This window comes from Clupea harengus, chromosome 10, assembly GCF_900700415.2.
Source record: "Clupea harengus chromosome 10, Ch_v2.0.2, whole genome shotgun sequence".
NCBI lineage: Eukaryota > Metazoa > Chordata > Actinopteri > Clupeiformes > Clupeidae > Clupea > Clupea harengus.
Window position 1 is genome coordinate 29372235 of NC_045161.1, and position 10990 is coordinate 29383224.

Consider the following 10990-nt stretch of genomic DNA (forward strand, 5'->3'; position numbering starts at 1 on the left):
ACTTTACCCCCTCATACTGGCATGTAAACTATTGTGTATTTGAATTAGTGAAGTATATATAGAGAAGACAGGTGTATGTTGCATATATGTTCAATTGAAAACACTTCACTTCAGCCGATTTTTTGCAACAGGGCAAGGCGAAAAGTGTTAGAACTATACCTGGTCTCCCCTACTTACTTATTTCCCCCTGAGTAAACTAGTGCCTCTATTATTGGCTTCTTATCTGCCAGTCACGACGGATGATCCTTCCCTCCCCAAGCACAAAGTGACGCACCGGTGCTTCTCTCTAAAGCGGATTGACCAGCTGGCACGCACCAGCGCGTACTGTCAGCGAAATAAAGAACCTGCACATTTTATGCTGGATGTCACCATACTTTCCAGGCATGTTTGCGCTATTTAACAAGTTAAAAGAGCGTGCGGAGAAGTTCCTGAACGAAAAAAACTTTGTGACAGACTGCCTGTCCAAAGTAGAAGAATGGACGGGAATAAACAAAAAATATCTTGCAATAGGTATGTATTTTCTTTGGCAGGAAGAGTTGAGGTTGATTGTGCCTTTGTGCAACAGTGTATAAGAATGTTTGTGACCCAAGAACAATTTTCTTTCATCGCATTAATCTACTGAAAATATATTAGCAAAATTGGCTTCCATAATCCCAGAGTAACAGACGGGGAATGGGTAAAGACTGTAATGCGGTTATGTCGGAAGCTGGACGTTCTGATGCCTTTTTGTTTCCACGCTTTCACACGTGTGCTGCAGATTAATTTAGTCTAACAACAGCATATCTAGTGTGTGTTTACTTTCAATAATTTTCCATCATTTTTTTTTGTCGTGACAATGAATCGATTCCTTCTTTACAAATAAGTATAATTTCATTTTCCAAAAATGGATTAGGTTGACAATAGCTAAAGGCTAATATCCAAAAGCTCCTTAGGCCTCATTAATTCTAGTTCATTAATCAATTCATCGTCAAACAAGGGAACACAGTTAATCGCCAACCAAAGACAGGCCTACTTTTTAAATTGCTGGGCCACCAAACGAACATGATATGCCAATCCCTGTGGCAGAAAACTAATCAGTCGGGACATGAATTGTTGAGTGAGTCACCCGCTTTACAGTGGTGCATTCATGTCGGCCTGTGCTGCACACCACAATGCATGATTAGCGACACAGAGAGCCGGCTACAGCTACGAGGGGCAGCCTCAGACGATGCTGTCAGTGGTGCCTGGCGCACGGCTGCTCCTGGCCGCTGTACTGGTCAATATGCATCTGAGCTGAAATAGGCCTTCATCACAGAAAACGCATATGGCCTATATACACAAGGACAGATAAACTGATGGACAATTTAAAAAAAGAAAAGAATAAGAGCTTCCTCAATGAATAGGTACACTGGTATATAACAAGATGTAGCCTAACTCTGTAACATCACTGACAGTAGAGTCTAAATTGTGTGTCTCCCAACAGTGCTCTGCACACTAGGTGTGGTTCAAACACGAGGGGCATAAATTCACCTGCGTGCATAATCTATAATCTAGCATAATCTATAGTCCAGTTCATGGTGACTGTTGGGCCATGATTTGTATAATCTATAGTCCAGTTCATGGTGACTGTTAGGCCATGATTTGCATTTTCTCATCTTATCTGTGTGAGTTATGGCTGCTGCAGCTGACCTCACATACAGTGTGGTTCATTTGACTATCCTGTGACTGTCACCTCCTCCTGTCCTGTCCAGGTGCCACCTCCCTAACTGGGCTGTATCTCGTGTACGGATATGGAGCGGCGCTGATGTGCAACCTCATTGGCTTCGTGTATCCTGCATATTACTCGTAAGTGTCAGCTTTTCTCAGATTTCATGAACAGCAGCGGTGTGGCCCTACACAGTGGTTTCAGTGCTTGCGATGGACAAAGTCAGTTTCCACAGTCCTTCATTTGTGACATGGCAGAGTAACACTCAGTGTCAAAGTTTATTTGAATGAACAACTGGAAACTAGATTCCATTCAATTTGCAATGGAGTCCAAATAGAAAGCAACCTATTCAACAGCAGTGTGCTCTGATGTCGCCTGATTGAACATACAGTAACAGTAATGGTAGCACCTTTAACCCTACATAACCTGTCTGCCCCCCCTCCAGCATTAAAGCCATAGAGAGCCCAGAAAAGGACGATGACACCAAATGGCTAACATACTGGGTGGTGTATGGCGTCTTCAGTCTGGGAGAGTTCTTCTCTGACATCTTCCTGTACTGGTTCCCCTTCTACTATGTTTGCAAGGTACATGTTCCACTTATAAGAGCAATCAGAGATCACATTCGTTCTGTTATGCAGGCTAATGGCAGTATTACTCAACAGACATTTTTGGCCAAATGCTGTAGTAGCCTATCTTTGTAGAGGGACAACCTATTTTTACCCATCTATCCTCCCATCTTTTAATCTGTTTTGTCTTTTTCTCCCCCCCCCCCCCCCTATCTCTGTCTCTCTGTTCCTCTCTGTTCCTGTCTCTGTCCCTCTCTTTCTATCTCTGTTTCTCTCTCTGTTCCTCTCTGTTCCTGTCTCTCTGTCCCTCTTTCTCTCTTTATGTCTCTCTCTGTCTCTATCTGTCCCTCTCTCTCTCTCTATGCCTCTCTCTGTCTCTCTCTGTCCCTCTCTGTACCTCTCTCTCTCTATGTCTCTCTCTGTCCCTCTCTGTACCTCTCTCTCTCTCTATGTCCCCCTCTGTCTCTCTCTGTCCTGTGTCACCCCAGTGCCTGTTTCTGCTGTGGTGTATGGCTCCAGTCGCCTGGAACGGTTCTCAGGTGTTGTATAGGCGTGTGGTGCGTCCTATCTTCCTCCGTCACGAGGCCACCGTGGACAACATGGTCAACGACCTGAGCGGCAAGGCCATGTCCGCCGCCGAGAACGTCACCAGAGAAGGTAACATCATGTCAGAGTATGACGACGTCACAGAAATCACCGAAATAAATCTTTCGTACGGGAAAGAGGCGGAGCTGGCTTCGCTGCGGTGGACTAAACCAGACGTTAATTCACAATCGAATGATGCAGGATCCGTCACGATTCAGTTCAAATCCGTCACTAGTAGTGTAAAGTACAATGTAAGAAAGGTGGGGCTCTTCCAGTTAAAGAAGAAGCAGTAACTGGTCAATTTGCCTTTATTTCCTTTGTTTTTCCCAACTCGCTAAATGTGTTTTTTATGTTCTGTTCCCAAGCCCATTCATTTAGCTCGAAAGCCAAATGTACCACTAATGAACTTAATAAACGTTGTTCAGCAAATGACACTAAATGGTCCTGCATCATATTTTAAGTTAAATCAATTCACTCCCTGCGTAAAGCCAAAAAACGAGCATAATGGATATTTCAAATTGGTCCAATATATATGATGGCATCTTCAGTTACAGAGTTCTAGATCTATAGCACTCTTTAGAACGAACATTTTCTTAAGGCACTTTATATAGCCCAAGGCCTAAATCACTGAGAACGAGAACCCAAGCACACCATTGAAAATGAATTACTCTAGCACATTATTGTGGTTTTACACTAGACAGTTACTTTCATAAATATTCATCAGAAAGTCTGCATTAACAAAACTAAGTCTAACTAATTGTAACTAATTAGATTTTTGACACTGGTCTGATTTAGTGAGCTCTCTCTCTCTTTCTTCCTTTTTTTTCTTTGTCTCTCTTTCTTTTTCTCTCTCACTTTTTCTTTTGCTTGCGCACTCTCTTTCTCCCTTGTTCTCTCCCACTCTATTTGTCTCGTTCTCTCTCGTTCTCTCCCACTCACTCTATTTGTCTCGTTCTCTCTCTCTCTCTCTCTCTCTCTCACACACACAAACACACACACACACACACACAGTGGAATTTTGTGCCATTATTATCTTTCAATGAACCCTTATGTGTCATCAATTTGATTAATAATGTCACTACTTGATGGTGTACTGATTTAACTAAATACAATTCATCATGAGCTGGTCAAATGTTTCCTAATAAATATGACATCTCCTGGAAGCACATATGTAAGCCAGCAGACCTCATGTACTGTATCCAGTCATCTGGGTAAAGGTAGGATCCATCTCTCTCCACTTCCTTCCCACCAAAATGGCAGTATAGTTCAAAACATAGAGAGACAGAGAGAGAAAGAGTTAGTGAGAGAGAGAGAGAGAGAGAGAGAGAGAGAGAGAAAGGGAGAGAGTCATGGGCACTAACAAAAGATGGAGGCATCAGTGCAGGGCTGAGGTTAAGTCTCTAGTTATGTACCATGTAGGCCACTGTAGCTACTTGTAGCACGGAAATCAACACCTTAAAACAGCCCATTTCCAGGAAGCGCAGAGGCACTGTACTGTGGAAAGGGACTTTTGTTGCTGCGAAAGGTCAGGGTTTTCTGCGTGTGTTTTGCTGGCACATGGCCTCTGGATTACACCACACCCTGAAATCTGGATTATACTACATGGCCAAGTCCGAGGTCAGAGACGGCTTAAAGAGACAGTAGCCAGGAAGCAGGCCGCCAGGCCCACAATTAGAACTCCGTTTTTTTTTGCTACTCATTGAGGAAGTGAAAGGGAGATAGAGAGTAGACGCAGAGGAATTCGTAGGCTACTACAGTCTCTCCGAAAGGCAGACTCGGAACAGATTTGGCCCCGGTTCCTGTCCGGTCCGCTAGATCTGTGACTGATCTCTCAGAGAGTCTGCTTCAGAGTCATGTGCTGCCCCCCCTCATCACTAGGGCAGTTTGGAGAAACTGTGGATATAAATGTGAATTTATATCTTCCTTTAGTCACTGGATTTGTGTTATTATCAAAAGTAATGTAGAACTTGGCACTGCACGCTCTCCTACTGTTCTCTCTTCTCGTGATCCTCAATGGTCTCTCTTGATTGTTCTCTCTTGTGTTCTCCCTGTGCTTCTGCCACGTTGACTGTGTGTGTGTGTGTGTGTGTGTGTGTGTGTGTGTGTGTGTCAAAGCTAGCCTCTGCTGCACGTTGTGTGTGTTTATCTCCATGTGCTTTTTCTTCTCCTTCTCTTCCTGCTCTGCTGCAGTGCTTCACACTCTGGCGAAGAACAAAGTCCACACTATGGACGCAGTAAGACGGACAATGGAGGGTACCTCTAAAGGACAATTACCTGAACCCGTACGTGTAAACCACTGCTGTTTCTCCCCACCTCATACCACCCCCTAATACCTGGCACTGCCATCAGTAACCATCACGCTACAATCCTTTATGTTTAGCTAAAGCGCCCAACCATCTGTTTCCCTAGTGCCTTCCCTTTAGCCTTCCATCTCCCTGATAGGCCGCCCATGTGCGTATTATGCCATAGTGAATTAAGTCTGTTTGTAAGCTGAAGTTATAGAGGACTTTGTGTGTGTGTGTGTGTGTGTGTGTGTGTGTGTGTGTGTGTGTGTGTGTGTGTGTGTGTGTGTGTGTGTGTGTGTGTGTGTGTGTGTGTGTGTCTGTTTGTAGGCTGAAGTTATAGAAGTCGGAGTCAGTAGCAGGTTGTTGCTTTGAGTTTAACCCATAGACGTGATGTTAGAGTTTAACCCATAGACCTGATGTTAGAGTTCAACCCATAGACCTGATGTTAGAGTTTGACCCATAGACAAGACGTGATGTTAAAGTTTAACCCATAGACGTGATGTTAGATGATATTTACTAGATGGTAAATGTCTGTTGTCTTTTGTTGTTGGTTGGAGGGTTTGTATAAAGTTATATATAAGTTTATATAAAATAAAATATGATTGGGCCTTAATCTACGTCGGCGCTGTGCGCCATATCTGTTCAAGAGTCAGCACCAATCAAAGAGCTCCGTGCTCTAGAATCTTTGTTTGTTTTGCTTTATAATTTGACCAGCATCAAGACCTTCAGATGTAGCAATGCAGCCAGTTAAATCAGATAACAGAGCCCCCTAACAGATTACCCCGGGCCATGCCACCTCACCAGGTGCTTCTGCAGTGATCTAACCCTCACCTCACCTCACCTGGCCTGTACCCTGTTACCAACGTTAACCCTTTCACAGCACCTGGGGAAACAGAACCATGCAACCTTATTGCTACGCCTCCTTCTAGCTTCTTAAGTCCACCGTGAATGTGATGCTTGTCAAAATTTAAGTTTATAGTCTTATTTTAAGCATCAGTGTTGTTCTGTTGTGCTTCTGTTCTTCTGTGTCTTACTCTGTGTGACCTGTTGTGCTTCTGTCCTTCTGTGTCTTACTCTGTGTGACCTGTCTGCCTTCATCTTACCCACCTCTCCTCATTCATGTATTCCTCTTCACCATTTCACACCTGTTCTCCAGTCGCCTGAGCCCAGCATTGACTAACTGGTAAGTATCTCCTGTTCACCCACTCATCTCACTCTCCTCTTGTTTCCCTTCATCCCTAGTGCTGTCTCACTCTCCTCTTGTTTCCCTTCACTCTTAGTGCTGTCTCACTCTCCTCTTGTTCCCCTTCATCCCTAGTGCTGTCTCACTCTCCTCTTGTTGTTTTCCTTCATCCCAAGTGCTGTCTCACTCTCCTCTTGTTGTTTTCCTTCACTCTTAGTGCTGTCACTCTCCTCTTGTTTCCCTTCACCCCTAGTGCTGTCTCACTCTCCTCTTGTTGTTTCCCTTCATCCCTAGTGCTGTCTCACTCTCCTCTTGTTCCCCTTCATCCCTAGTGCTGTCTCACTCTCCTCTTGTTTCCCTTCATCCCAAGTGCTGTCTCATGACTCATCTGTCAGTGCTTTAGATGGCCACTGACATTCGATCACATTTGGCACATGTCCTCTGTGGGGTAAAACCTCAGTGTATGGAGAAATCCTCAGACTCTTTCTGTCTCTGCCTCTGGATCTGATTCTGGAGCTGAACCGGACCTGTTGGGGAACAGATTGGTTTAGATCTGTGCCAGACCAGGGCGAAATCTGGGCCAGACCAGATCAGTTCCACCTGCTGCCAGGTGAGATGAGAGTTGATCACCTGATCTCTGATTTATAATCTTCTGATCCTCCTAGGCACACCAGTAGACCGTGATGAAGAGGAAGATCATCTGAAATCTCAGTGATTCGCCAGCAGGAAGGAGCAGTGTGTCATGCAATCAGAGGGACCTACTCTTCATGGTTCATCTGCATCATCATCAAAAGAAACAGCACGACACAATGGGACCAGACATGATCCATAATGGACAGAAATATGGACTCATGCCATTCAAAACACTTGACAGGGGGATTTCACTGAGTATTATGTAGTTTTCTAATCAGTTGCATTTCTCCTCCACATTTGTCTTAGTTTATTGGTTAACACCAACAGCTGACTATAAAGCGCATCACTCATTCACAACAGTTTGTGATAAACCTTTTGCCAATTCAATTTTGAGATTTTCGATTACTTTTTTCCTCCATTTGTCAATGTTAACTTAATTTTATCTCCTTGCACTGTAATGAAAAAAAAACGTAGTTGTAACATGAGCCAAACATGTAGTTATTTTTTTTTATTGGAGTTTCTCAATTGCTTTGGAATGTAGCCATTTAACACTTGAAAGACCATTTGGTTTCATTTAAATAAAAGTGTGAAGTTTACAGCTTTCACGTGTGTGCAGCAGCCATATGTATACATTTCGCACTAGCCCTACGATACATCAGACTGGAGTGGTGCAAAGTAAACTAGCGTTTAAATCTTTATGTCGATACAGTAGGTGGTGCAACTCAACCGGCCCAGTAGTTTCAACGAAGAATAGACTTGATAGGAAGAAGACGACGTGTGAGCTGAAGAGTTCCGTGGAGCTAGCGACAGTAAGTGACAATATGGCGGCAAAAAGCGTCAAAATAAAAGTCCGTTTCTAAATTTAAAAATCCGGTTTGACAAATGTTTCAACGTTTTACACGGCACATGCCTGTTGGCTGCTAACTACTCTGGATAAATACACTGTATATTACATTTGTGAATTTTGTCATTTTAGCAGACTCATCTTGCAAGTAGCCATAGAATGAGATGGTAATCTATTATAGGTTACTATATCTATCTATTACTATGAATTGGCAGAACACAGTTGTGAGTTAAACTTGCCCTATTATGTGACTTATTTAAAATATATATGGATTATGCAAAACATATTGTTAACACACACACATAAAGAAATACATGTGTGCAAGATTGCGTGTGTTCAAACTACTTTTATCATGTAGATAGATTTTTAGAAATTTTTAAGAAATTATTTTTCAAGATTTCTTCCATTTTGGTTTGTATTTTCTCAGCTTTACGTGTATTGTGTTTTTGGTAGCACATACAGTTAGTAAAATAAGCATTTTTTAATTCATTTTTCGTTTTTTAAACTATACGTTTCGACTTTTATCTTGAAAAAATTACGAATGACGGCCATATTGAAAATTCAGTTATTGTCGCTGGCTACACGCTGCTAAGCTGAAGCTGTTGTGTTTAGTGGTCTGTCATGCGGTCACTAAATCTATGACAAATGTTAGGAGGTTTTCCCTCAAAACTAATTTGAAATTTAGGTTAGACCGTGTAGCTACTCTCAGTGAAAACTGTTGGCCTGTCGTCGTTCTGCAGACTAGAGGTTGAAAGTTATTACTGAAGCTAGCCAGCTGGCGCAGTTGATCGTGGATGAAGATGATGGATAGTTAACCCACTTATCAGGTGAAGGCCCTGTACATTTGACTTTACATCTGCAGCTGCATAGGATAGTCATATTAGTGGAGTCACTTAGTTGCCCATATGTTACCGTCATACCACCAGCAATGTCAGCCACGTAGGCTTGCTTTTATGTAATGCGAATATTCTTCTGTTTGCAAACGTGTCTTATCCTAGGCCGGGAGGTGATAAGTTCTTCTGTGGCTTTCTCAGTTAACCATTAACATTTATGTGACTCAAAGGAAACCATGGGTTCGAAAAGTAAAAAGCGAATGATCCTGCCAAGTCGACCAGAACCTCCTTCTGTGGAAGAAATTGTAGAAGACATTAACCGAGCCTACCCGAATGATCCAGTCTTTGCTGTTCTACAAGACGAAAGTCAAGGTGAGCACACAGTATGGACTTTACACTTAGTTTCGTTATTGTGCGTGTGTTAATGCACTACCAACTTATATTGCTGCTAGTCTTCTATCAATACTGTTCATACTCCATATCTTATTTCATACTGTATTTATCTTATTTATTTACATATTACCACTTTACATATGCACATACTCTGCACTTTTACTGCTTTTTTGCACTTCTGGTTAGATGCTAAACTGCATTTCGTTGTCTCAGTACTTGTACTCTGTGCAATGACAACAAAGTTGAATCTAATCTTTGCTTCTTTAGTGATCAAATGTTGGTTTAATAGGGTTCACATCTGAAGATTATCTGCATCTTTAGTTGTTAGGTAATCAACTGAGAATTCACAGACCACTTTAAACTGCAGGCGATACGGATAGATGCCTGTCTATCCAACCTCTAACGTTCAAAGGAAGGGGGATAGCCCCATAGACATATATAGATTATAGATATCTAGATATGTCTATGGATAGCCCTACCTTGCTTTGAGCAGAAACAAACCTGCCATCAGCTTATTGCATACACAAGGCTCAGTGCTGGAACCAGTATAGAGATCCTGTACTTAAATAGAAGTACCAAATTCTGGGCAAGATTAGTTTAGAGTCTATACATCTATGATCTTCTGTTACATCTGTCACGAGCCTGGAGTCTAAGGTCAGAAAAGCTCGTCTTTTCTGGAATTGGAATGAATAGGAGTGGACTACATTCTCCTGATTACATGCAGCCCCCTGTCACGCAGCGTGGCTGGGATGATGCCTCTTACCCAAGTCCTCATTAGAGCCTGCGTGATAATGACCATGCCACCTCTTGCCCCTGTGTTAGATGCCAAGCTGGGCTCGGCTCTCAGTGAGATGGAGATGATGTACCAGCAGAGCCGCCGGTTCCTGGACCTCAACGACCGACTGCAAGAGGCACGGGGAGAATTAGCGAGACGTCGTGAGGAGCTGCGGGCTGTGGGGGACGCCCTGGGCCACAGTGTGGAGGACGTGAAAGAGAAAGCCAAAAGTGTGCCATGCTTTGATGGTCCAGACCCTTAGCCTTTGTCATCTGCTTTATCGAGATATTCTACCACCAACCTTCAAGGTCACTTCACCTTTTGAATTAACAATATTGTACATAATTTTGGAACAGTGGAGCTGTTTTGTTGCAGCCTTGCAAAATTGTTGATCATGTTATAATAAAGTGTATTTTAAAATATGTTCTCTGTTGAGTAAGAGCTATACATTGTATTGAAATCAATGATTTTGACCCTGAATTGTTATTTCCTTTCACTCCTTATTATGAGAGTTCTCTTTAAAACTAGTGATCAAATGAAAGGGCTGACTACAAGGGTGAAAGTGCTCCTTGTATATACATTAAATCCTGTGTGTGTGTGTGTGTGGCCCAGTGGGATACAAACATGACCTGACTGGACAGACACGTGATCAGAGTTTTCCTAAAAATGTAACCTTCCATTTGAGTACTTTTTTTTTTTTTTTTAAAGCAGGCCAACTTTAATGCGTGCGTGTGTGTGTGTAAAGCAGGACAACTTTAATGCCTGCGTGTGTGTGTAAAGCAGGCCAACTTTAATGCCTGCGTGTGTGTGTAAAGCAGGCCAACTTTAATGCGTGCGTGTGTGTAAAGCAGGCCAACTTTAATGCGTGTGTGTGTAAAGCAGGCCTACTTTAATGTGTGCGTGTGTGTAAAGCAGGCCAACTTTAATGCGTGTGTGTGTAAAGCAGGCCTACTTTAATGTGTGCGTGTGTGTGTAAAGCAGGCCAACTTCAATGCGTGCGTGTGTGTGTAAAGCAGGCCAACTTTAATGCGTGCGTGTGTGTGTAAAGCAGGCCAACTTCAATGCGTGCGTGTGTGTGTAAAGCAGGCCAACTTTAATGCGTGTGTGTGTAAAGCAGGCCAACTTCAATGCGTGCGTGTGTGTGTAAAGCAGGCCAACTTTAATGCGTGCGTGTGTGTGTAAAGCAGGCCAACTTCAATGCGTGCGTGT

The 10990-nt window shown here is 42.9% G+C and overlaps 2 protein-coding genes across 2 annotated transcripts; both read left to right on the forward strand.

Annotated features, from left to right (window-relative positions):
* Nucleotides 1–263: 263 nt before the first annotated feature.
* Nucleotides 264–7539, forward strand: reep6 (receptor accessory protein 6). Its single transcript, XM_031574737.1, has 7 exons — nt 264–510; nt 1731–1824; nt 2130–2268; nt 2739–2907; nt 5026–5117; nt 6277–6303; nt 6969–7539. Exons 1-6 carry the CDS (start codon nt 363–365, stop codon nt 6298–6300), a joined length of 666 nt encoding a protein of 221 aa, XP_031430597.1. The 5' UTR covers nt 264–362; the 3' UTR covers nt 6301–6303; nt 6969–7539.
* Nucleotides 7540–8336: 797 nt separating this feature from the next.
* Nucleotides 8337–10203, forward strand: c10h19orf25 (chromosome 10 C19orf25 homolog). The gene is made up of 3 exons (XM_012823187.3): nt 8337–8607; nt 8844–8985; nt 9829–10203. Exons 2-3 carry the CDS (start codon nt 8850–8852, stop codon nt 10041–10043), a joined length of 351 nt encoding a protein of 116 aa, XP_012678641.1. The 5' UTR covers nt 8337–8607; nt 8844–8849; the 3' UTR covers nt 10044–10203.
* Nucleotides 10204–10990: the final 787 nt, after the last annotated feature.